We start from the raw sequence: 24,678 nt of genomic DNA on the forward strand, positions 1-24,678 counted from the left end.
GTAGGAATACTGTATAATGGTTTGCAGAAGAAGTTTCAGTGCAAATAAATACAATTTTATAAATACATTGACACAAACAGTATCTAAAAAGAAATTATTTCAGTGTTTATTATTTTAACTTACATTACAAAATATGTATGTATTTATAATAATTAATTTACAGTATTTTACAAGGTTTCAGAGATAAAATTTAATTTACGATTTACCGGATCATCCTTTGTGTATGAGATAGGAAGGGTTAAGCCATATGTATGAGTTAAGAAATATAAATATATAATTGTTTGACTAATATTATGAATATGTATGATTTGGTTTAGATCTGGATCACTGTCTGAATCCACAAGACCAAAGTAAAGGTTTCTAAAGGGTAACTTAAACCCAGCCTCCCTCATACGTCTCTCATATATGGACTTCCTCTATGAGTCACATTAGCACATATCTAAAGAGTCTGATAGTTCAAAAGAAGAAAATGGAGAGATTTTTCTCCATGCTAGAAAGTGTGGGAGGGGAAAATGTTGAATGCCGGAGGGTTTATCCTGCTGCATGAAATGTCAGGGACTAAACTGTCAGTTATGTGGGTGTAAAAAGATCTTATATCTGTTGTATGCTTTAATATAAGCATCAATCAGATATCTCAGAAGAGACATGGTTTACTGTAGTTTCTATTCCCCTGGGAATATTTTCAATAAGTATGTGACTGATGTATGTTTGGTATCCGTTAGAGTAGGTACGTCTCACTCTATCACCATTTGGGAGCATATGTAAATGTGTTTTATATCAATCAGATCACAGGCGCATGGATGGAGTGGGAGGTGTAAGAATAGTGTACAGTACATAGTGTACAACAAGTACAGTTACATGTTTGGTAGCATTTTCCAAATCATTTGGATAATGTGATCTAGGAGGAATTACCAACACCCTAAGGCACAAAATGTATTTCTGGAATTAGGTCATTTATGTGAGTGCATGTGTGTATATTTTGTTCTATGTTTGTGTGCGTGTTTGTGTTCTGTATTTATTCTGATTTGTTTTGTGTGTAAACACTTAATCCATGTGGGGTTTTTTTTAAATTCAGCTAAAAAATTCATTTTATTTGTTTAGTTACTAGCACATTTTTTATATAGACATAAGAGGATGTTTGTCTCAGCATACTAAGTGTAATAAGTTCAGATAGTTTAATGATGTAGATCTCAGTAAAACAGTTTTCAGCATTGGGTGAAGTTTCTGTTCATTCTGCTAATGAACATTTCATTTGCTGGATGAGGTTAAAATTCTTCTACTCAGTTCTGACAAACCTGTGCTTCACTCCCAACTCTAAAATATAAATCAAAAGAGAATTTCAAGTATGTTGGTCTACTTTTATCCTCATGCCAAGCCACATGCAGGGCATTGTAGTGCAAAACTTCAGCCTCAGCTGAAATTTGAACACTGTTTAGAAAAAAAAGGCTTCAATTGTTTGTTTTTCATCAGAGAATTATTACAGACCAAACTATTACTCTCAGGATCTGATATAGAACTAATTGCTCTCGCTTTCATTTCTTCACATCTCATTTGTTTTCTGTAACCGACCACTCTGTGTAGGATCACAGGGGCATATCTTAGCTGACATTAAAAAAAAATAAATCATAACTTCAGCTAAAAACAACTTCTGCACGTTACTTAAAAGGAACACTTCATTAAACGTAGTAATGGCTGTGGAGCTCAAAGTGCTGATGTGACACAGGAGGATTGGGAATGTGTGGCCCAGGAGCCTGATGTGTCTTTTCCTTTTCTGACGGGGGTCCAGCACAACTTTAACAACTGCTGTAATCGGATTCACTACCCACCATTATGAACTGCCCCCAATGCTATAGTTCACAAAATATATTACAAACATGGCTTTGAATGATGTGCTCACTTCCAGAATGACAATAAAATACTGCTAGATACAAAGCTCCTCTGGAACTCAGGCCTTCCTGACTATTGTTTGTCTTTTAGAAGCTGATAGTACTGTGTCTCTGTTATTTATTGCGTTGGATGAACTGCTGCTGCACACTTAGCGCACTGTTACTGCTATCGTTGATTGTGCAAATACAGGAGGATGACGAAATTTGAAAGATTTTAACGATGCACTGCACACAAACTGGGTTAGTATATTTTTTGAAACATGCATAGTATGTATGTATGCTCAAGGGCACCTTGACAGTGTTACCTCCCACAGGTAGTTCACACTCCAAATATTTTGGCCCATGTGGCTCTAGAACTGACAATCCACAGTCCAGGACTTATTAGACTGAGTTACTGCTGCCCACAAAATAGAAATCCAACAACTACACCACCAGTAAAGACTGTGAGGAGTGGAGTAAGTCGGGGCTCAGTCTGTTTCTGCAGCATGCTCACAAATCACAAAAGCCTTCACAGAGAATCAGAGGGTTTCAGCAGTCCCATACAGGTTTGTTTTTTCACATTTAATTGCAAACTGTGAGGAAGCAAAAGTAAAAATTTGACTTTGTTGCATCAGTGGAAACTATTTTTGGACCCTGAAGATCTGATAGCTTCTTTTCAGGCCTTTGAGAACTGAAGCTTAGTTATAAACATGTATCATTAAATTATCACTGTCTATTTGAAGAGAGCATCACACAGGCTGTAAGTGTCAAGGCAGAAAGATCAGAGAGCAAGAACAAGAGAAGAAATAGGAGAAGAGAAAGGAGTGACAAAGAAATCTTGAAGGAAAAGAGATGAATAAAACAAGCTGATTGGATTAAAAGGTGAAAACGAACAAGATTGAAGTACAGCATATAAAATAAAACTACAGATATGACTATAAGTGTGGATAAGCAGTAAAAATAGAAACGCTGAAAATAAATGAAAGCATAAACAGACAATGACATTAGAATAAAAGATGAATAAGATGCGTCAAGATAGGGGACTCCTGTAGTATAGATAGATAGATAGATAGATAGATAGATAGATAGATAGATAGATAGATAGATAGATAGATAGATAGATAGATAGATAGATAGATAGATAGATAGATAGATAGATAGATAGATAGATAGATAGATAGATAGATAGATAAATACTTTATTAATCCCGGAGGAAATTGTATAGAAGAAAAAGGGAAAATAGAATTGCAACATTATAATTCATGGATGCCTTTACGAGTAGAATCTCCAGCAATATCAAGGCTTTCACAGAACAATCAGTTTAAACATAGAAACTCTATACTGAGATTTAAAAACTCTTTACTGAACTGACATAGCTCAATAATTGTGGAAAACTGTAACATTATTTTTGCATTTTAAATTTTCTTTGTGTTTTTGTTTTAAATCGATCTCTAATCATTTGCACATTGTCGTTTTCAAAATCACATTGATTTGGGCAGAAGTTTTCCCACTGTGCTGTTTTCTCATCAAATTTATTAAATCAATAAATAACTTTTATACACTATAGAAATTGTTACGTGGGAATGCGTGATTAACCATTTGTGAATCCTTACTTTCATCTGTGCCAGACCTTACTGTTGCTCTCGGACTGAGTAGATTTGTTAGTCCACGTTGAACTAAGAGCAGCAAAATTCCAGTCTGTTGTTTTTAATTCCAGTGATCAAGCTCATATTTTACGTTCTATTCACGTTCTAATGTGGTGGTTACAACTTTAAAATTTCCCATGATGCCTTGCGGCCCAGTGCTTTTAAATTCAACAATAGAGCTTCAAGTATACACTAACTGACGTTTTTAATGGAATATCTGCGATCAATATGATGGGGAAAATATCATAAAACTCACTTTAAGTATTTGTATTTGAAACCATAGTAAGAAAGTATCAAATTTATCGGCATATATAAAGGGACGCGAACGACTCTACTTCCGGTATTCGGAAAACTTGCTATCTGGGTTACACGCAGAGGACGTCGTTTCTCACCTACACCCAGGGGAAAGTCCCCGGACCCACGGCAGAGAGTGCCATTGGCTGAAACCATACTCGATCCCCGCCACCCTCAAACCGAACCAAGACGTTCACCTTGAACCGAGCTCGGGGAGTGGGGGTCGACATTGTCAGTGTCAGTAGTAATGCAAGTATGGCGTCATAACGGTTGCCACAACAGAACGGGGCTCAATCTCCGAATGCAAATTTTAGCTCACAGTTAACAAACTTTTTCAAACTCGTGGTGCAACCAGCTGGGTAAGGTACTTCACTTTAGTTCATTGTTTACACTCCCAACAAGTTCTCATTTTAATCGCTTAGTTTTTCATTTCCATTTTAATTTCATCAAGATTCATACTGAGTAATTTTCATATTTGATTGAACTCCTAAAAGCTCCACCACTCAAACCATGATGTTTCCATTCTCCACCTACACACGTGGCCTGTAATGCTGCAAAGCGTCAGATTCTGTTTGAACACCAAATTGAAGCAGCTGGAAGTCTTTTGACTTTAATTCACTTTCCACTAGCATGACAATATCATTCATATCTATATCAATATTTTTCACCACATTGTACGTTAAACAGGTTTCAGTACTAAAGTGGTGCCTGCTAAAGATGATCGTTTGTGAGTTGTGTTTTGTTTTTCATTCCGTGGTTTCAAATTGAATTTGGATTAAATTGATTTGGATTAATTGAGGCTCTTGGAAATTATATTTATAAATATAATTTATATATATAAATTATATTTATATTTTTATTCAAAATTCTGACTGTCCAACTTTTTCAATCAATTAAAAAGGATTCCTTAAACATGAGTAACTAATTTATTTCCCACCTACCAAGTCTTAAAACTTTAAGTTCCTTTTTCAGTATAAAACCAAACCTTAGACAGTGGTATAATTATTTCATACCAGTATTTTTTCTCGACCTAGTTTGGAGTGGACTCATATTTTCACCACAATAGATTGGGCAGCAGAAACAAGGAGTGCGATAGACAAGACACTTTTATAGACTGAATAGATTTGTTGGCCCGAGTTTAACAAAGAAAAAGCTAAATCTAGTCTCTATTGTATTTTATTTAGGTGATCAAGCTCATATTTTACAAGTAAAGACGACATTAACACTCGGATGACGTTATGTGTCGTTAAATCTGGCCATGATCCCTTACAGACTTCTACATTCAACAACCAAAGCTTACAGCAAGCAATAAATGATCGATATGATTGGGGATCGATTCGATCGGAGATCGATATGATCGAGGAACACCGTAAACTCAAGTATTTGGGTTTGAAACCATAATTACCAAGTGTCGGCCTTTTAAAACCAAATGCCCCTGGATAAGGTATTACCGGCGCCAGAAGACTTGGCTTCACGGTCGCGACGGTGAATCCTGATTGGCTGACAGCCACCTCGGCCGCCGCCCGCATCACCACCGACGAACAACCCCCGCCTCCAGGCTCCGCCCACCACCATACGATCAGAGCCCGTCAGTAGTAACGCAGAGACACCCTGTCAGAACAGAACCGGGCTCAATATCCGAATGCATGCTTTCAATTTTTGGAACGACTTTAGGTCGCCACCTTGTGGTGGAAAATGAGTCGTGCAAAAAGCATAGAAGATAATACACTGCTGGTAGTTTATTTTTTTTCCTTTTTCAAATAATTCGCAGTTCATTGTTTACATTCCCAACAACCTATCATTTTAGTCATGTAGTTTTCATCTACATTTTAATTTCCTCAGAATTTCATATTTGATTAACTCCTAAAAGCTCCACCACACAAACTGTTATGTTTCCATTCTGTACATACACATGTGGTCTATAACGCTGCCAGTTTTCTGAGGTTTCCCAGTTGGAGTTATTTGTATTTCCATGAAACAATGGAAATGACTGCAAAATGTATCTTGTTACACAAGCATAGATAGCACAACACTTTGTCCTTGTCTACCACATAATTTTCTAAGCACAAAAGTACAGAGCACGCAGAACACATAGATAAGTGATACGCGTCAGGCTGGGTCAGGCTGATAGTGAGCTCATCCCTAAAGGAGAGTCTAACCCAAACACTATAAAGATCACGGTCAATGAACATTGGGGGTTCCTTTCCAGAGGTTCATTGCTGTGTCTGTTGAAGATCCCAGCACTGTATCTTCACGAACTGTTGAACTTCTTCAGTAAACCTTGCTTGGGATTATAATTTGTCTCACGATTGATGACACATCTCACAAGCGAGCTCAAAGAACCAAAGAAGGTTTTGCTTAGAGTGAAACTCTAACACTACACAAAACAACTCAGTACTGAAGTGGTGTCTGCTAAGATTATTGTTTGTGTGTGTTTTCTTTTTTTTCATTTCCATGGTTTCAAGTTGGACTTTGGCTCATTCTTTTCGGTTGGATTAATTGCAGATTAATTGAGGCTCTTGGAAATTATATTTATATTTTTATTCAAATTCAGAACATCCAACCATTTCAACCAATTTATAAGTAATGCAATAAACAGGAGTAACTCATTTATTTCCCGCCACCAAGTCTTTAAACTGTAAATTCTTAAATTTCAGTATAAAAACCAAACCTTAGACAGTGGTATAATTATTTCATGCCAGTATTTTATGTCGACCTAGTTTGGAGTGGACTCATATTTCACCACGACACCTGCCTGGGCAGACAGAAACGCTGAGTGCTAACAAACATCCACGTTCCATTGTCAGAGAGAACCCAAGTACACGAACCAAGGCTGTGTCCCTCTCTCATTTTCATTTCAGGAAGAAAAACGTTCACTTCCCTGAAATTCACCTGTGGGTTAGCGCGTCATGCTTGTCCCCAGTGGTGTCACGTTTCTGCCTGACAGTCATACAACAGATATTTGTTTTTTTGTGCCATGATGACACCACTGGGGGCAGCACCTGCTCCACCACATCCCTTCTAATGCACTCTGACATGTTATGCAGACACACGCTGTCTGCTGGTAGATTAGGCAGCAGAAACAAGGATTACGCTATCACATGATGCCTCCCAGTAACCCATTTCCCCTCCTCTGAGCTATCACATTGTTCATATGGAGAGGGCGTAGGCTGGGGCCGGCAACATCACAAAGATCCAGCTCCTCCCCTGCATCCTGGGGAGACAGGGAGGGAGAGGCAGCGAGAGGATCAGGGTCACATCCATTTCAGACTGAGGGAAGAGGGAAGTTGTTGCGGTAGAGAGTGTGTGTACATGTGTAAAGAAGGACAAATCAGGAGGGCTTAGTGGGAAAGAGAGTCGAGGTGTTGGGCTTTGTGTGTGTGTATGTGTGAATGTGTGTGAGTGTATGACAGCAAGGTCTTAAGAGAGGAAATCAAGACTGAAGGAAGAAGAAGGCATAAAAGGACAAAGGAAGAGGGGGACAGATAATAAAGAAGACAGACAACAGGACCCAGATTAGGAGACAACATGGCTGAACCTGAGTTGAAATCACGGAGCAGTCGTGAGAGCGTTGCCAAGGCGGCGAGCCAGGAGAAGATGGAGGGTAGGTACTGTGCATGCTCACACTAGTGTAGACACCACATGGCGCTGGTCTGCATTGTTCAGCCATGTGTTCTGATGCAACACTGTCTAATGAAAATCCATTGGGTTTTCAGTGTGTGTGTCTAAGCATTACATTTGTATGGAAAGAGGCTACTTTGACTCAAACCCTCTCAGCGTGTGTAAACAGGTTTGGTGTCATTCCTCAGGACTAAGTGCCCGATTCAGCTTGCACTGCCTCTTTGAGTACAGACCTTAAAGATACACACATAACTTGGCATGCCCTTTTTGCCATGTGTCTCATGTAATAATGCAACTTTATCACTAAATTCTGTGAAAAGAACCAGTGCCTAAATGATGTTATAAAAACGCATCACCTTGATGACTTTCTCTTTATTGTACAGTATACGCTCTCAATGATGAAAGGTTGTCTCTAAGATGTAAAACTCTCACTCATCTCCCACCATCTCCCCCTGTCAGTTGAAGTGGACCAAGAGCAAGAGGGTCTGATTGTAAAGCAGCCTTCATCTCCAACAACCAAAACAGTCCCTGGTCCTGCTGCCAAGAGCTCATCTGATGGTTCCTCCACCAAAGAGGAGAAGATCGTACTCAAACGCAGCCTCACCCTCCTCAACGGTGTGGGAATGATCATCGGCACCATCATTGGCTCTGGCATTTTTGTCACTCCGACTGGTGTGGTCAAAGAGGCTGGTTCAGCAGGACTCTCCCTGATTGTATGGTCTGTGTGTGGAGTGATCTCCACTATGGGTGCCCTCTGCTATGCTGAGCTGGGCACGACCATCACCAAGTCGGGAGGAGACTACACTTATATCCTGGAGGTGTACGGTGAGCTGGTGGCCTTCCTAAAGCTGTGGGTGGAAATGCTCATCATTCGGCCATCATCACAGTACGTAGTGTCGCTGGTATTCGCCACCTACCTCCTGAAACCGCTCTACCCAAACTGCAACGTACCTGGCAGTGCTGCCAAGCTCATTGCCTGTGTCTGTCTAGGTGAGTTGTGGACAGTCGACTCTGGTTAACAAACTTTAGAAATACACTTGCTTAGGGCACATAATGGAATTTCCTGTCCTCATTCCCCTGGTTCTACTCTCTTTTGTTATCTCCTGCAGCCTCTTTGACATTTGTAAACTGCATTAGCGTAAAAGCAGCCACCAAGGTCCAGGACTTGTTCACAGGCTCCAAACTGCTTGCCCTGATCATCATCATCATCTTTGGCTTCATTCAGATTTCCAAAGGTAAGTGCCTCATAGGTGACATAGATGACATTATGTCTTCAATTGTTAAAGCTGTAGTTTGCAGGAACAGAACTGAAGCATCCAAACTTGGGTGTGTTTCTACGATGATTGGAAAAAAAATGGTAAGTTACAAAAAAGAAGTTCCACCTAAAACAGGTATTTCTTCAGTAGCACCTAACTGGCAAGATTTCTTGTTTGATTTGTGTTTGTGTGCTTAAGGAGGAATTTTGGTTATAAGTTTCCAAGATAAGTTATGCTAAAATTAATATAAATAATCTATGCATTTGATATTGAACTCATTTATATAGATAGATAGATAGATAGATAGATAGATAGATAGATAGATAGATAGATAGATAGATAGATAGATAGATAGATAGATAGATAGATAGATAGATAGATAGATAGATAGATAGATAGATAGATAGATAGATAGATACTTTATTAATATCTTGTAGCCAACAAAATATTTCAAGGTGTATTTCTGAGAAAGCAATTGTATGTGCGAAATCAAATTGTACTTGTTTTATTTGTTGTTTATAGCATTAATGAAGCATGAAATGTAATCAAACTAATACCATCTTTTTATGTGTGTCATTACTTGAGACACATCAGAAAGAGAGATTTACTGCATTTGTGTCTAATGATCAACAAATTATTGACTAACACTAATGAGTTCAACCAAGCAGACTGCCCTCCTTTCAGTTCGCACAGCCGCTGTCTGAACACAAGGCTCGTCTGTCTGCCATGAGAATGAGTCAGAACAAATGTGAACCCGCTGAGCTTAATTACCTTCATACATTACTTATCTGCACAACATGGTTCTAAAAGAACAGTCAAATTGACCTAGTTATAAAGGGGCAACAATGGAAAATTTAGAAGTGTTCATGATGACTGGAAGAAGAATTTGTTGTCTTTATAATAAACCTTAAGCATGGAACAGCTCCTACAGATGTGAGTCACACTTGTAAAGGGGACGCCGTGTGGGACCGACACAGATGCTCCATGGAACGGAACAAAATCCAACATTCAAAATGAAATAGCGCGGGAAGACAGTGTCACTCTCGTTTGCTCCGTGTTAAATCTGCTCCTCCCCCACGCCTGCTACCATTGTGCTCTATGCTCTCTACACTGTTTCCATGGTAACTAGCCGGCCCGCTGTCACGCTTTGGGCTTTCAGAACAAGACGCGAAAATGACAGAATGAGAAATTAATATGCATGTAACAACCCTGATGAGAAGACATTAGTGTCTGAGATCGACAGGTACATTCAAATTCAAATTCAAATTCCAATTCCAATTCCAATTCAAATTAAATTCAAATTCAAATTCAAATTAAAAAAAACTTTATTAGTCCCCAAGGGGTAATTGAAAACACATAAAGCAGTATAGATGTTAAACGTACAGTGTAAATGTAAACAATGCAAACATAAACAATGAACATAAATAAAATAAATATAAATACAATGTTTATTTTAAATAACATTTCAAAACCTAGTTAGTTCAGAACCTAATTAGTAAAAAACGTAGTAGTTTAGAACCTAATTTGTTAAGAAACTAATGGGTCAGTTAGATGGTTAGTCAGTTCAGAAACTAGTTGGTTTAAAACATAGTTATTACAAAACCTAGTTAATTTAAAAACCTAGTTAATTAGTTTAAATACTAGCTAGTTTAAAACATAATTAGTTCAAAACCTAGTTAGTTCAAAAATCTAGTTAGTTCAAAACCTAGTTTGTTTGAAAAACCTATTTCAATTAATTCACAACCTGAATTAAAAAGGAGGTAAAGGAGAGTCAAGCACTACCAGAACTTTACACATTCATATATACAATACATACATACACACATACATACATACAGACAGACAGACAGCCAGACACACACACACACACACACACACACACACACACACACACACACACACACACACACACACACACACACACACACACACACACACACACACACACACACACACACACACACACACACACACACACACACACACACACACACACAGCATGAACACAAGCAGGAGAAGCATTGCAGTGCAGAGAAAAAAAGTGAAAAATCCTCAACAATTGCTTGAAGTTAATCTTTTCTCACTTCATACAGTATCGTTCTATCAGATTATTATTACTTCAGTTATTACAATTGCTGTTGACTCTAATGGATTTGTTAGATGCTGTGGATAAATGACAGCATTATAATTCTTCAAGAAAAAAATACACAATTTTTTTGGAAAAAAAAGAGTGGTCACATTTGACAAATTTTGAGAACAATTTATTCCTAATTGTAGGTCTCTAGTTGCAAACTATTATTTGTTATGAATCCCTTAAATTCAAACACACTGTATTTTGATCACCAAATACAGAATATTATTGAAAAGAAAATTTTGTTGTCCTTATCCTGTAAAGAATCCTTAAAAGAATTATGGATCCACATGAGTGGATCCAGTTCATTGCCAGAATTCTTTGGATTATTTCTTGACGTTTTATGTCCCAACTCTCCAAAACATGACATGAAAATCCATCCAAAACCTTTTATTAATAAGCACAGAAACAGACAATCAAACCAATACCAGTAAAGACAAAAACACCGCAGTGGGGGTCATGTGCCCTGAATGAAAGTCCACTAAATATGTTTGAAACCACAGTTGTGTGATGGAATATTTCTCCCCCCCCCTCACTCCTTTCTTGTTTATGTGCAGGCGACGTCCCATACCTGACACTGGAAAAGTCATTTGAAGGCAGCAAATATGGAGTGGATAACATAGTATTGGCTCTGTACAGTGGTCTCTTTGCTTTTGGAGGCTGGTGAGGCGTCTGAGATCCATTTTGGAGAATAAATCATTCAAGCCTAGCAGCTAACTGTTAGCAGCACACTAATTTCCATCTTTGTGTAGTCTCTAAAGCAGCACTGTTCTTTTCTTCTAGGAATTACCTGAATTATGTAACCGAGGAGATGATCAATCCAGAAAGGTGACTTACATATGGCTTGTACAGACAGATTTAATTATTTGATTAGTTGAGGCCCTCAGCAACCTGTAACTTTTCCTCCCATGACAGAAACCTGCCATTGTCCATTATCATCTCAATGCCTATCGTGACGGTGGTTTATATCCTGACCAACCTGGCCTACTTCACAACCATCTCTCCACAGGTCATGATCGACTCTGAAGCTGTTGCTGTGGTGAGAGCTCTGTGATTTACAGCACGTAGTCATTATGTGCAATTTATGTTGCCATGATGTTTTTTTTGTCACAATGTGACCTGGCTTTATCTCAATTGTTCTGTTTGGCAGAGTTTTGGGGAGTATCATCTTGGTGTGATGTCCTGGATAATTCCTGTTTTTGTCGGACTTTCTTGCTTTGGAGCCGTCAACGGATCCCTGTTCACCTCAGCACGGTGTGTGTTTTAAAAAAAAAAACCCCACCAGTTTATTTTCTTTTTAAAACAGACAAGCGTTGGTTGGGAAAAATTGGGATGCAGAGCTTTTTACATTCTGCTTCAAAGCGGAATGTAAAACCAATAAACCAATAAAACACAAAGCACATGACTCGGATGGCAAAGGTGATGAAATGAGATGATGACCTTGACCTTGAGAAAAGTAGGTCACTGTAAAATTTCAACTTTTGTACACTCAGGAACCGAGTATACAAAAGTAAGACCCTAGATCAAAGCTAGTGCTTTGATCTAGGGTCTTACTCACACTGGCTTTCTCCCTCATCTTTCTATCTAGATAGAAAGACGACCGACGAGCACCAGCTTTGATAGGTAGATCAAAGCACCAACTTTGATCTACCTATGCACCGGCTTTGATCAATGGCGTTAATCATACTGGTCCTCTCCATATGCACTAGTTTATGTACTAGTTAGATCATGAGTCCTTTATTAAATGACCCTGACCTATGAAAGTAGGTCAGGGTAAAATTTTGAATTCAGGAGTGTCACAGGATGTTGCAGTCTGTGACTGCGTATTTCTGAGTTTGATAGTTGTTTTGAAGATTAACAAAGACTGAAACCCCTTTTCCTGAAACCACTTTAGAGCATGATATTTATTTTAAGACTGCTGTGAAGTTGGATACCAGATATTGGGTGATGTCCTTCTTTATGAAATCCTCACTAGAGAGCTCTGTCTTGGTCTAGCTTGTTCTACGCTGGAGCTCGAGAGGGCCAACTCCCAGCTGCTTTGGGACTGGTCCACACTGACTTCTTCACACCGGTGCCATCCCTCATCTTCACAGTAAGACATACACATACAGTGGTAATCTTATTTATAATTTGGAGAATGCAATGAGGTCACTCACTCCTTACTCAACCTTAAATGAATCTTAAATCATACTATGTTATATATATAAAGTTTCATTCACATGGGCCTAAATGTATATAGGCCCATGTGGACCAAATGTTTTGGTCCACATGGGCCTTGAACAAACTACCTTCTAGTCCCCAGCCCAAGACCCAGTGGGCTGAGGTAGTGCTGCCCTTAATATACCATGAAGGAACTGCCAAGGAATATATTTGTTGTTTTCATATTGATTGGCATACTAAGAAGTTCATGAAAATATTCTTTCATCCTGTGTATTTGAATGTTCATTCCTCGGGGTGCAAGTGTGAGCCTAGTTATATCTACTTGAGTGTACCAAATGTTGGTTACCTCAAACCATAGCATCAAAACTAGAAGGTTTCCTCTCTCCATACTCATTTCCATTTAGTAAAACAGAAGATACTGCAATTTAGTGGTGAGGTTAAAATTACAACTCGCAAAATTCCCTGTACAGACAATGGATGTTTATTATTTATTTGGATGTTTCCAAATAAATTGAACACTAATAAAAGGTATTTTCCTTTTCCCTTATATCAGTGCTTCCTGTCCATGATGTACGCCATCTCTCAGGACATCTTCTCTGTCATCAATCTCTTCAGCTTTTTCACTTGGCTGTGTGTTGGTATGGCCATTGCTGGTTTGCTCTGGCTGCGTTTCACCAAACCCGATCTCAGGAGGCCCATTAAGGTGGAGTAAAGTCTGAAAGCTTGGATTAAATGTTTGATCCATCCGTGCAGAAAAATTCTAAGTAAAAGGTACACAAGTGATGTAAGCGCTTTGTTTCACATGGACCTCCGCCAGAATCTGCACAAAATGTCGATACGTCTCCTGGTTTCGTAGAACATCCAGTATTTTCTGTTATTTATTATTTTTTTGAAAGAAAGCACCATTGTGTGGTTGCTCTTATTGTTACTTGGAAATGGAGCCATACTGGTTTTTCAGGATGACAAGGAGGGGCTCTTTGTCTCTGTTTCATCATGGGAATATTGCTTTGACTGACTAGAAGCTTTCATCTTTGCTTTGAGCTCCAGGACTCTCGATTAATTTGTTTTCTAAAATGAACCTTTCATTAGAAAAGCATTCATGAATTAAAATATTTATTTTTTAGATCTAAAATCAGAAGTTCTGGTAGGGCAGACATTTAGGGTACTTCATTAAGTCCTTAAAACTTTACTGAAGTACAGGTTGTAATGGAATCAGCACTTTTGGGAGTGTTTTTTTTAACATCACAGGCCTATGTTCAGTTGCATTATTATGAACCATGATGTAATGATAGATAGATAGATAGATAGATAGATAGATAGATAGATAGATAGATAGATAGATAGATAGATAGATAGATAGATAGATAGATAGATAGATAGATAGATAGATAGATAGATAGATAGATAGATAGATAGATAGATAGATAGATAGATAGATAGATAGATAGATAGATAGATAGATAGATAGATAGATAGATAGATAGATAGATAGATAGATAGATAGATAGATAGATAGATAGATAGATAGATAGATAGTAATCCTGGAGGAAATTGTATATATCCACTGCTCAGGCATTACATAATGAATAATACTGATAAACACCAGGAGAAAAGACACACTGATATCACAGGACATACCACAAGACATACATTACACTAACAGACACATGCAGCACTAACAGGACTTATATACTAAACTATAACAAAAATATAAACACTATAAAATTAAAATATAAACGGTATAAAATTTAAAATACATAACAGTATTTAATTAAAATATAAACAGTATAAAATTAAAAAATATAAATACTATAAAATTACATTAAAATATAAAACAGTATAAAATTAAAAAATATATCAACAGTATAAAATAAAATGAAATGAAATTAAATCCATTCAACATCATTCTTATGCATATATTCCATTCATTGCTACCTTTAGGGGATATGTTCTCTATTAATGCAACCATTTTTAGATATTTGCCTTTCCTGCTTATTCCTGATGATAAACTTTCATATTATGTACTTTCCTTCTGCAGTTACCCATCGTCATCCCTGCGACCTTTGTTTTGGGCTGTGTCTTCATGATCGTTGTGTCATTCTGGGCAGCGCCATTCGAGTCTCTGATAGGTGCCAGCATTATTTGCACAGGCATCCCTGCATACTTACTGGGCTACAAGTGGAAGAAACCTCACGTAGTCAAGAAGATGCTGGGTGAGTGAGAGATTTAAAAAAAAAAAAAAAAGAGCTACCCTCTTTATTTTCTCAGGCGAGGTGGGAGAAGCATACATTACAGATTGTTATGAAATTCATGTGGGAATGTCTGCTGGAGTGTGTTTTTATAGCAGGTGTGGTGTCAGGATATCAGCATTGGGAGGGCCAAGTAATTTTGGGCAGGTCTTTTAATTATATAAGTTAATACTGTTTGTCTGTCTTTAAGAGCTTCCAAGAACAGAAATAACATTTCCTCTAGGACGCATGCCCATATTGAGTCATCATTCAGACATGACAATCTTTATGACTTAACAACTTCAAAGACTTGAAGAATCAGCAACATCAAATTATTTCTCAATCCTCACAAAAACAACAGTATTCGTTTTATAAATTCATTTATAATGACAAGTAGTCACTCCAGTAGTCTTATCTGTGGGGTTAGACATCAGCACTACTGCTTGAAGTTAAAGAAATATCTCAGTGGGGTGGGTGTGGGTGTGTACTACTCTGGATGACGTTTCTGGTATGCTACCATAGCTGTAGGACATATGCTAATGTAAGGTGTCATTTCTCCTCAGAAATCTTCACTACAATTTGTCAGAAGATCTTCTTGTCTGTTCCTGAAGACAAGGAGGCTGCAGCTGAATAAAGCTGTGCAGACTGAAAAGGAGGAACCACTTATATTAGTTTGAACAAAGTTGATATGTTTGGATTAATTCACTTGTGAATTGGCCTTTTAAAAAGAATTATTCAAACAAGCAGGGAAATGGAACAGGTTGGTATTTGCAAAGGCAGAAAGGCAATCCCTCAAAAGGCGGGTATATACATGACCCTTATGTATAGGTATAAATTATGACAGCTAACGGTGATGCGGTAAGGACTGTTGCCTAAAGTCTGTAGAATGAAATTCCAACCTGGAGCCTTTCTGTTTGGCGTTGGTATGTTCTCATTGTGTTTACATGGATCCCCCCAGGTGTGTTGACTTCCTCCCACAGTCTGAAAACACCCGAGACAATAAAAATAAGCAAATATAGACAATGGAAGGATGTTTCATCTATTTTTACGTCAGAACTTGCTTATATGTTTCAACTTAAACTGCATATCATTCACTGGAGAATTTTTTATTTCTTTATCTGAAAGTAATAGATTTGAAATTTTTTTAAACTCTACTAAAGTGGACATAGATCATCTCATTTATCATAGTTTTATAGACTACTGTGAAAAGTTTATGGACTAATTAGGAAGCAAACTATCTCACAAAAAATCACAGATTGAAGAGGGTAGACATGAAATAAGCTCAGGGTTGGAAGATGAAATGGTTAGCTAGCAGACACTGATGACATCATAGTCATACGTTACCAATATTTACATTAAATAACAAATGATTTGTATTTATTTTTCTCTTACTTTGTAAAATGAGCCAGTAGCACTCTTCTAGAACACTAAAGTGAAATCAAGCAGTGCATGCTATACTGTAGTTCCTTAAGTTATGTTTCTGTGCAAGTTCTGTTTCTTTCTCATTGTGTTGTCATGTGAAAGTATGCCAGAGTCCATAAATGTGATGATGACTGACATGTCAGTGTGTAGCAGAATCTGTCTGGAAGGCAATTTCATCAGAAGCTAAAGAACTGCATACTGTAGATGTCATTCATGTGTTGAGTAAACGTCACTGTAGTGTTCATGGTTTTGTATTGTGTGTATCTTTAATCTGTGCCAGATGTCCTGATATGACACTTTTTCTGTTTATAGTCACTGTTAAACCAGAATGAATGTTACAAATTTACTGACACCAGTTTTGCTTTTTTTATTATTATTATTATTATTATTATTATTATTATTATTATTATTATTATTATTATTATTATTATTATTATTTAGGAAATGTAAATTTAAATAGTTTTACAGCACTTCTGTTATTTCCCATTCACTACAAGCCCCTTTGTGATCCAAGCAGAACCATGAGGAATCGATTGTGGATGGAGGATGTTGTGTGGTTTGGAAAGGTTTCTTTCTTTTTTTTTTGTTTTACACTGTAACCAACAGTTACTGGATTACCAGCATCTACTTCTCTACGTTTACAGTGCAGGTTTAATAGGAGAAACTGGAACATGGATAATAATTTGTTTCAGAAGAAAACAAAGAGAATTAAGTGCCGTTCTATCTACTTAAATGAGTTAAAACCTTGACAACTCCCCACAATGGAAGAAACAATTACAACTCCAACATGATTATTTATCGGACTACCCTTTTGGAGGATGTACTTACTGCTAATGAAAGTTGGATGAAAGCCACTGGACTCTTTATTAAAATTCTGATACACTACATGGTAATGTACAGCCTACAGCTAATGAGTAGTACATTCAATTTTTAGATGAACAACTTGATATAAAAGTTAATATGAATTTCACTTGTTGAGCCATGATATACCTTAGGGGGTAAAATGTTTTGGCACACTTCTAAAATGTGAATTAAATATCAAAAAAACACAGTAAGCCTGTGCGAGAGTGTCACCATGAGAATAAATTGTTTCTACATGGCCCATCATATATTTTATATTTTATCTATTCGTAGCATACTATATTATATAGGGGATATAGTATTGCTGTATGATTGGAGGCTATGACGGATTGTTGACTAAGGAAATACGAAAGAGAAAAATCATATTTTTGATCTTTACAATTGAGACGACCTATGTGAACTACAGTATTGGAAAGGTTATGTGTCATGGCAGGTACATGTAACAATAAAATATTTTTGTTCAAACTTTGCCTGGTATTTGTGTTATGTAAAGAATTGTTCACCAGACAGTATAAAGAACAGACAGAGAACAGGGTGTGTGAAGGAATAGTTTGTTATCTATGCTTATATAGCTGTCAAATTCATAATGAAAAGGGACGGTTTTCCCCCTCTCGCTTAGCACTCCTACATGCATGTACTGCTTCAACTGAGTTTCATCACCTAGCAGAAAGCCAATGCTAGCCTCTCTTCTTCACATTATCCATGGAACAAACAATGCCAAAACAACAGATTGCTTCTATCCTCATGAGGATATCTCCCAAGTAAATGATATGCAGAGGTGCTATCATCTCAGCCATCAGGTGTTTTTGTTCAGAGACCTGTATGGAATGTTCTGTCCTTTATTGTTTGACTGGCTGTCAGACAATGCTGCTGATGCTGCTACTACCTGTCTTGCCAGCAGAGTTCATATCCGTTGTCCAAAGAGGAAATGAAAGGCTCTGATGGCAACAGATGAAACTAGTATCAGTCCTGCTGAAGACAATATTCGTGATGGGAGATTGGAAAGACAACGAAACAATATTACATGACACAGAGTACTTTGAAACCTGCCTTGGTTTGAGGGCATCGAACAGGTTCTCCTTTTCATTTATGCAGTATAACTCTGGTCCAGTGGACTCAAATCTAATATTCTACAGATGTCTTAAGTACACAAACAGATATGAAAGGCAAGTCCACACAGCATCGGTGTATCAGATGAAATTTAAACCTTTCATTATCAGCAATCGTCAATGTGAAGCATTTTTTCAAAATTTAAATGCAAAATTTTTTAACTGACAATCTATACCTGTCAGAGATCACATCTCCTATGCAATCGTATTTTCCTTACCTTCATATTTCTTCTTTGAAGTGAACCTTGAGGAAAACTTGCCACTGCAGTGGATTTCCCTTGCATATGACATTTTGAGGTGTGAGTCAACTTCTAGGCCAAATCACCAGTGATGGTGTAAACACAATTAATTGTTTCCATTGAATCTTCTAAGATATATTGTTAACATTTCAATAAAAAGGGTAATTGTATATGATAAAATGAAATCATTTTACCATGACTTTTTTCAGAAGAGATAAAGTGACAACTGTACTTAAAAAGTAGTTATTTCTGTTCTTGTTTTGCTTCTTCTTCTTCTTCTTTTTTTTGTTCTTCTTGCTCTTCTTCTTTTCCTTGTCCTTATTACCACTATATATACTGTAATTATGAATAATAACTTATTTAGTTGAATATTTCATAAAATGTATGTATTTTGCTTTTGTAACGGATGCAATGTTGGGATTTTATCGTCGTTGATAGAATGAGAAAGTCTAACCCTAACCACTAGTACTAGAGGTGACCAACAGAGGGCGCTACAGGAACACTAATGGTTGACGCGGCACCAGGGTTCCGGCCCAGTGCGTTACTGCCGTCGTCTTCAACGGGGTATATAACATTATGTAGATTTAAAACTGTGCAGTATGAGACCTTTATTTTTTGGAATATAACAATTATTCTGTTGACACCTGATAGTCACACAAGTCTCTGTAGCTTTTCCCAGCAGCACCTCTGTGGTTGTCATGATAGTGACGAAGGCTGGACACCAAGATGCCTTTTGTCATGAAACAGCAGTAAACGGTCTAGGTGAAACCACTGAGTTGTGATTGGCCGAGGCCAATTAGAGGGATTTGAAAACAAGATGGGAAGTTTACGGTATAATCTGTAGGGGGCGCTGCGTCATCACATGGAAAAAGCGAAAAAGAGTGAGTGAGTGAGTGAGTGAGAGAGAGAGAGAGAGAGAGAGAGAGAAGGGAGAGAGAGAGAGAGAGAGAGAGAGAGACACTAACAGGTTCAAAAGAGATGATAGATTCCATGTCTTATTCTACCTTTAATCCAACTGTGAAATTCAAAGCAAAGTAAAAAGGTTTTTTTTTCCAGGCATTTCTCTGACAGACCGTATACTGCAACCTCAACTCCATCCTAATGTCTTCGCTGGAAGAATATGACCACCGAGCGAAAATATTTTGCCGATACATTGATATAATATGGTGACTGAACAAACCAACAAATGTATACTGGGAAAATGAGAAACTCCACATAATGAACCATGTAACACACTGACATTCACAACATCCAGGATTGTCCTAATTAGCCTCAGGCATGGGCAGGAGAATGGCAATGTGTTTATCAGGAGCTACTTTTCATCACATTAGTAGCAAATGTGTTAAAAGGCTATGAGAAGCATTACACACATTCTTCTATTTCTCCACTTTAAACATTTTATTACAGACGAAAGAAAACAAAATAAGTATTTGTGACACAAAATGAATGTAATGCTGGTACACCAGTGTTGCACCAACAACAATTTCTGGAAAAAAAACCCCTATATATTCTAATAATCATGATGTTTAATCAATAATAATAATAATAATAATAATAATAATAATAATAATAATAATAATAATAATAATAATAATAATAATAATAATAATGCACCCTGATAAAATAAGCCAAAATGTTACTTCATATCATTCATAAATAGATGTGAAACCTGCAACCAAATTAAATAGAATAACCATATTGTAAAACATGATATTCAACAAAACAAAATGTGTTCTCTTGTCACTGGCTTTACAAATTAAAGAAGTACATTTGGCAGGTTTACACACAAAATGAAAATATCTACCCTCCATTATGTTCCATTGAAATGCAAGTCCTGCTACAGCGAAAAAAAAACAAAAACAAAATATCAGAATATTTTTTCTTCACAGAAAATGATAAAGATGAGTCCAACACAATTCTAAAACACCTAATAAAACTAGTCAAAAACTTTAAAAGCCACTGTTATTTTTTTTCTTTAGTAACATTTCACATTTAGCAACGTTTTTTATTCACCTGTACAAGTGGTGTTGGGACTAAGGGCAAGTGGGCGGGGTTACAGGTGGTGGTGGGTGGGACTTACTGACCAAGAGGAGGAGGAGCTAAAAGGAGAGGTATCAACCTCTGACCTCTGCAGTTCTGTAACGTCCTGAGGCCATATGAAGAAAGTGACACTCTCCAGCAGAGCTCCGTCACTGAAGCAGGAAATGGAGCATTTTTCAGTCTCTTCTCTTGTTTGGAGAGAGCCATGACCATTGAACAACACAACCTTTAGCGTGTGTATTCCTTCACTGAATTTTCTTAAAATCACATAACCAAAAATGAAAAGAATGTTTAAAAAATAAAGCAGGAGACTGCAGCTAAATACACGAGGGATCCATTTTGGTGGTATTTACAATCACTCTGTGAGAAAGATGTGAATCGAGGGAGTCCAGTATCATGGGCAGAACTGATTTACAAACATATTACGTGTTTGTGACTGTCTTTATTAAAATTTTGCTTTACTTTCACTCATTTCATTTGTTTGCCTCTAGCACACTCACTTCATCTGAAATGACTACTGAATATTCTAGTTTCCTGCTTTTGCTTTTCTACTCGTCACCTCTTCTCGCTTTGAATATGCTTTGAGCAGTGGGGGATAGGTGAGGGCATGAGGGGAGGGGGGTAGTCCATGGCAAGCACAGAGTAATTGAGTGAGGAAGAGAGAAAGCATCTTTAAAAGATTCTAAAAATGAGAAGATATTTTTCTTTATTCCAGTATGTTGGCATGAGCTTACAGCTCATTGCCCTTGCAAACAAATTGAAAAAATTACTGTTTTTCCTAGTAAGTAAAAAAAAAACCAAACTAGACAAGAACCTCAGGCTTCTGGCCGATCTAAGTGCTTGGCAAATAGGTGAAGTTACTGTAGCAGTCTTTGGGATTTTCAAAATCCGTCACAAATAAAGAAAAACCAGATGGTGTAGAAGCTGATACATCGATGACACTGTGATGGAAAGCTCCCTGGAGTCTGACATTTGGAGGTCTTTCAACTTCAAGTGAGGTAGAGAGGCTTGTCCCGTGCTCCCATACCACTGCTGGGAAGAAAGAAATTCCATCAGTGCATGTCTGCATGTTTGTCAATAAAATAAATACTTCTTCAACCCAGTTTTTCATCAGGAAATCTCATGGTATGTTCATTCTTTAAGGAAGGGAAGTCTTTGTGTGGTGAATTACACAAAACTTTATACAAATGCAAATTTGCATTGGGTAACATGACTGATGCGGGGCAAATCATGAAAGGTTGAAAAATTCCTTGGGCAACAAACTGACATGTCGTGAAAAGCCTCTTCTGCTTTGAGATTCTGCAGACGTCTATATCTGGAGTTGACGTTGATGCAGGAACAAATGACAAGCATACTGTAGTTACATGTGTGTCAGGAGCACTACAACAGTGATCTGTATACCTGCTGAGGTTGGATGATAAATGACAAGGTTGGACAAAAGTTCATGAGGTACTTGGACCATCTGATAAAATTTGAAAAATGTGTTTTCAAGTTGTTTCGAGTTTCCAGTTTTGACATACATACTCCAGCTACGGACATGAATAAACTCAAATGATCCCGGGGTGAGAGGTCATTAAACCAGAGTGAGAATTCTTTTTGAGTCTGGTGTGAACACACCATTACTGAAACGTAGAGTTAACATAAACCATGTTAGCAAACAGCAGCTAAACTTACAAAAATACAAAGTCAAAACTTTCAAAAATTGTGAAATCTCCTCCCAGGTATTTTTGCTGACAGACTAATAATACAGTGGCATCCAATATGACAAACTACAATGACATGGTCCTGAGGGACAAGCAATTTTAGCACAGACTCAATCTCCTTCAAGGAGCATCAAATCAAAATCATTTGGCCCAGGAGTGATCCCATTTCACATACAGATGAATCAGCTCTAAATACAAGAGATACTGACTTCAAGCTCTGCTGCCTCTCGCAATAGCAGTGGCAAGATTCAGGTATGAGGTAAAGCTGCATTTCTCTTGTACCTGCCTGGATAGCTTGATTCAATAAGGCAATGTGTACTAAGCGAAACACAGGGAAACTTAATTGGATGTCACCCTTTTCCTGAGCTTGGTAATAGCATTGTTCTATTGCTGCATTACTCATTTCAGTTTCAAGGAGATGCTCCGCTTTAGCTGGGAAATTGCAGTTTATGATTAATATTGTGTGAGTCTCTGAGAGTAAAAGTGACGCATTTTAGTGCAGCTCATTTGGAAAAAGAGTAACTGTCAGAGAACTGCTTGATGTTCTCGATGCCGGGGACTGGAATCACAGAGGCAAAAGACATTTTCCTCTTCCTATGATGTCCTTGACACATTCACCACCACCACAACACAATCCTGGTAACTTGTGTGATGGACTCACCCACAGTGGTTGGGTCCGCAGTCTCTGCTGCAGTATTCGCTGTCCCATTCAGGGTTCTGGCCGTGCACTGGGTTCGGAGCCCCAGGAGACTGTGAGCCCCCGACACTGTTCTGGTAATCAGCCTGGATATGGGAGAATCCCTGGAAATTGGACAAGAAGATAGGAGAAATGCTTTAAGGTGGCCGGCCATTCATGTTTGCTAAGTCATGACTTAGCAAACATGAATGGCGAGGTGAGGCCAGGTGTTGCCACTGAGCTTAGTGGGTTAGAATAAGGAGATTACTCTGTGTTGATTTCATATAACACAGAGTAAATGATTGATTGTTAATTTAAAAGTAATATATTAAATTTAAAATTTTTTAAGTTCAGTCTACTTCATTTACATGTTAAAATAATAAAATAATAATATCATGGGACTGAATTGTGAAACTGACACTAATGCCAATTAAACTGTATTAATGTCCAGAAAAGTATTTCTTCCTTTTATAGGTAATAAATATAATTTAGTTATCGATAAAGAAAGGTGTCATTGTGATTGCAGGTGATGTTATTGATAGATTCTGATGATTCTATGAACTTTAGAAGATTAATGTGCGTTATTATATTCATATTTCATAGATTATAAAGAACGGACAGACAAACCTGTTGGCTGAGAGGAGGGGAATGCAGAGAAGCCTGGAGCCCCATTTGGTGTGAGATGATTGGCTGAGACTGCTGCATACGGATTGGCTGGTTGAGCAGTGAGCTCTGATGGAGGGAGAGCTGGGCGTGGGGGTGCAGAGGTGGGCTGATCTGAAAGGGAGTCGGGGGAGAGGCACTCATGCTGGGTGGCAGCATCTGGGATTGGCTAAGGGTCGGGGCCAGGGTGTGGCGGGGCGGCCCAGCATAGCTCTGAAGGTCCGACAGGGGGAAGGAGCCCGGTGGACCAAGGTAGGGTGAAGAGGGCTGGGTGGGCACACTATACAGGGGCTGCTTGGGGGGCAGCAAGTGGGAGGACTGGCTGGTCTGCTGGGCACTTTTTGGTTCAGGGTCACTGTAAGACTGTGGAAGCCGAAAAACAATAACTCATCAGTCATTCTTCTCTCCTCACCCTTTCTTGTATTTTATTGTAGCACCTGTGACACTCGCAAACGAAACTGCAGACCTCATCTGTATCTTAAAAGCAGACTTAACACATTTGTCAACCTGGGTTTTATTAAACTGCAGGTACAACTGCCAAGTTGAAAAGTTTGTGAAGTTTTCCAAGGATGATAGACTTCAGGTCTGTACTTTTTCTTGCACTGACAGACAACTTTTTAAAGGAAGAGTTTGAGAATATGCTTTGCTCCCTTCGTCTCTTTAGCTGTTTGCTATTTTTATTCTTAGCTAATATAATCACCCTTTTCCTGTGAGAAACTGAATCACTGTATTTTCCAAGATATTTGTTCTTTTAAGATGAATAT

At 38.0% G+C, this 24,678-nt stretch overlaps 2 protein-coding genes across 4 annotated transcripts in view; one reads left to right on the top strand and one right to left on the bottom strand.

The window, feature by feature from the left end:
- The first annotated feature begins 6,879 nt into the window (after positions 1–6,879).
- LOC137613358 (large neutral amino acids transporter small subunit 1-like) lies at positions 6,880–17,949 on the top strand. Its single transcript, XM_068342519.1, has 11 exons — positions 6,880–7,409; positions 7,886–8,416; positions 8,536–8,661; positions 11,371–11,476; positions 11,597–11,641; positions 11,729–11,852; positions 11,964–12,067; positions 12,809–12,905; positions 13,527–13,676; positions 15,012–15,186; positions 15,765–17,949. Exons 1-11 carry the CDS (start codon positions 7,334–7,336, stop codon positions 15,833–15,835), a joined length of 1,605 nt encoding a protein of 534 aa, XP_068198620.1. The 5' UTR covers positions 6,880–7,333; the 3' UTR covers positions 15,836–17,949.
- A 2,025-nt stretch (positions 17,950–19,974) lies between these two features.
- LOC137588490 (TOX high mobility group box family member 2-like) overlaps positions 19,975–24,678 on the bottom strand; it is a 79,253-nt gene continuing 74,549 nt past the window's right edge. The window contains exons 6-8 of one of the 3 annotated variants that reach the window (XM_068305629.1): positions 23,879–24,277; positions 23,237–23,376; positions 19,975–21,904 (exon numbers count right to left, since the gene is read on the bottom strand). In XM_068305629.1, coding sequence (XP_068161730.1) covers positions 21,862–21,904; positions 23,237–23,376; positions 23,879–24,277 — 582 coding nt within the window. In that variant the 3' untranslated portion in view covers positions 19,975–21,861. The remainder of the gene's footprint in view (positions 21,905–23,236; positions 23,377–23,878; positions 24,278–24,678) is intronic. The other 2 variants (XM_068305621.1, XM_068305614.1) reach the window with 2 other exon arrangements.

This window comes from Antennarius striatus, chromosome 2, assembly GCF_040054535.1.
Source record: "Antennarius striatus isolate MH-2024 chromosome 2, ASM4005453v1, whole genome shotgun sequence".
NCBI classification, from domain to species: Eukaryota; Metazoa; Chordata; class Actinopteri; order Lophiiformes; family Antennariidae; genus Antennarius; species Antennarius striatus.

Excerpts from the sequence above, each read along its gene's own strand:
- LOC137613358 (XM_068342519.1), top strand. The coding sequence starts at position 7,334 with ATGGCTGAACCTGAGTTGAAATCACGGAGCAGTCGTGAGAGCGTTGCC. Across the intron at positions 7,410-7,885 it reads GAGCCAGGAGAAGATGGAGG|TTGAAGTGGACCAAGAGCAA; the intron begins GTAGGTACTGTG and ends TCCCCCTGTCAG. Across the intron at positions 15,187-15,764 it reads CGTAGTCAAGAAGATGCTGG|AAATCTTCACTACAATTTGT; the intron begins GTGAGTGAGAGA and ends ATTTCTCCTCAG.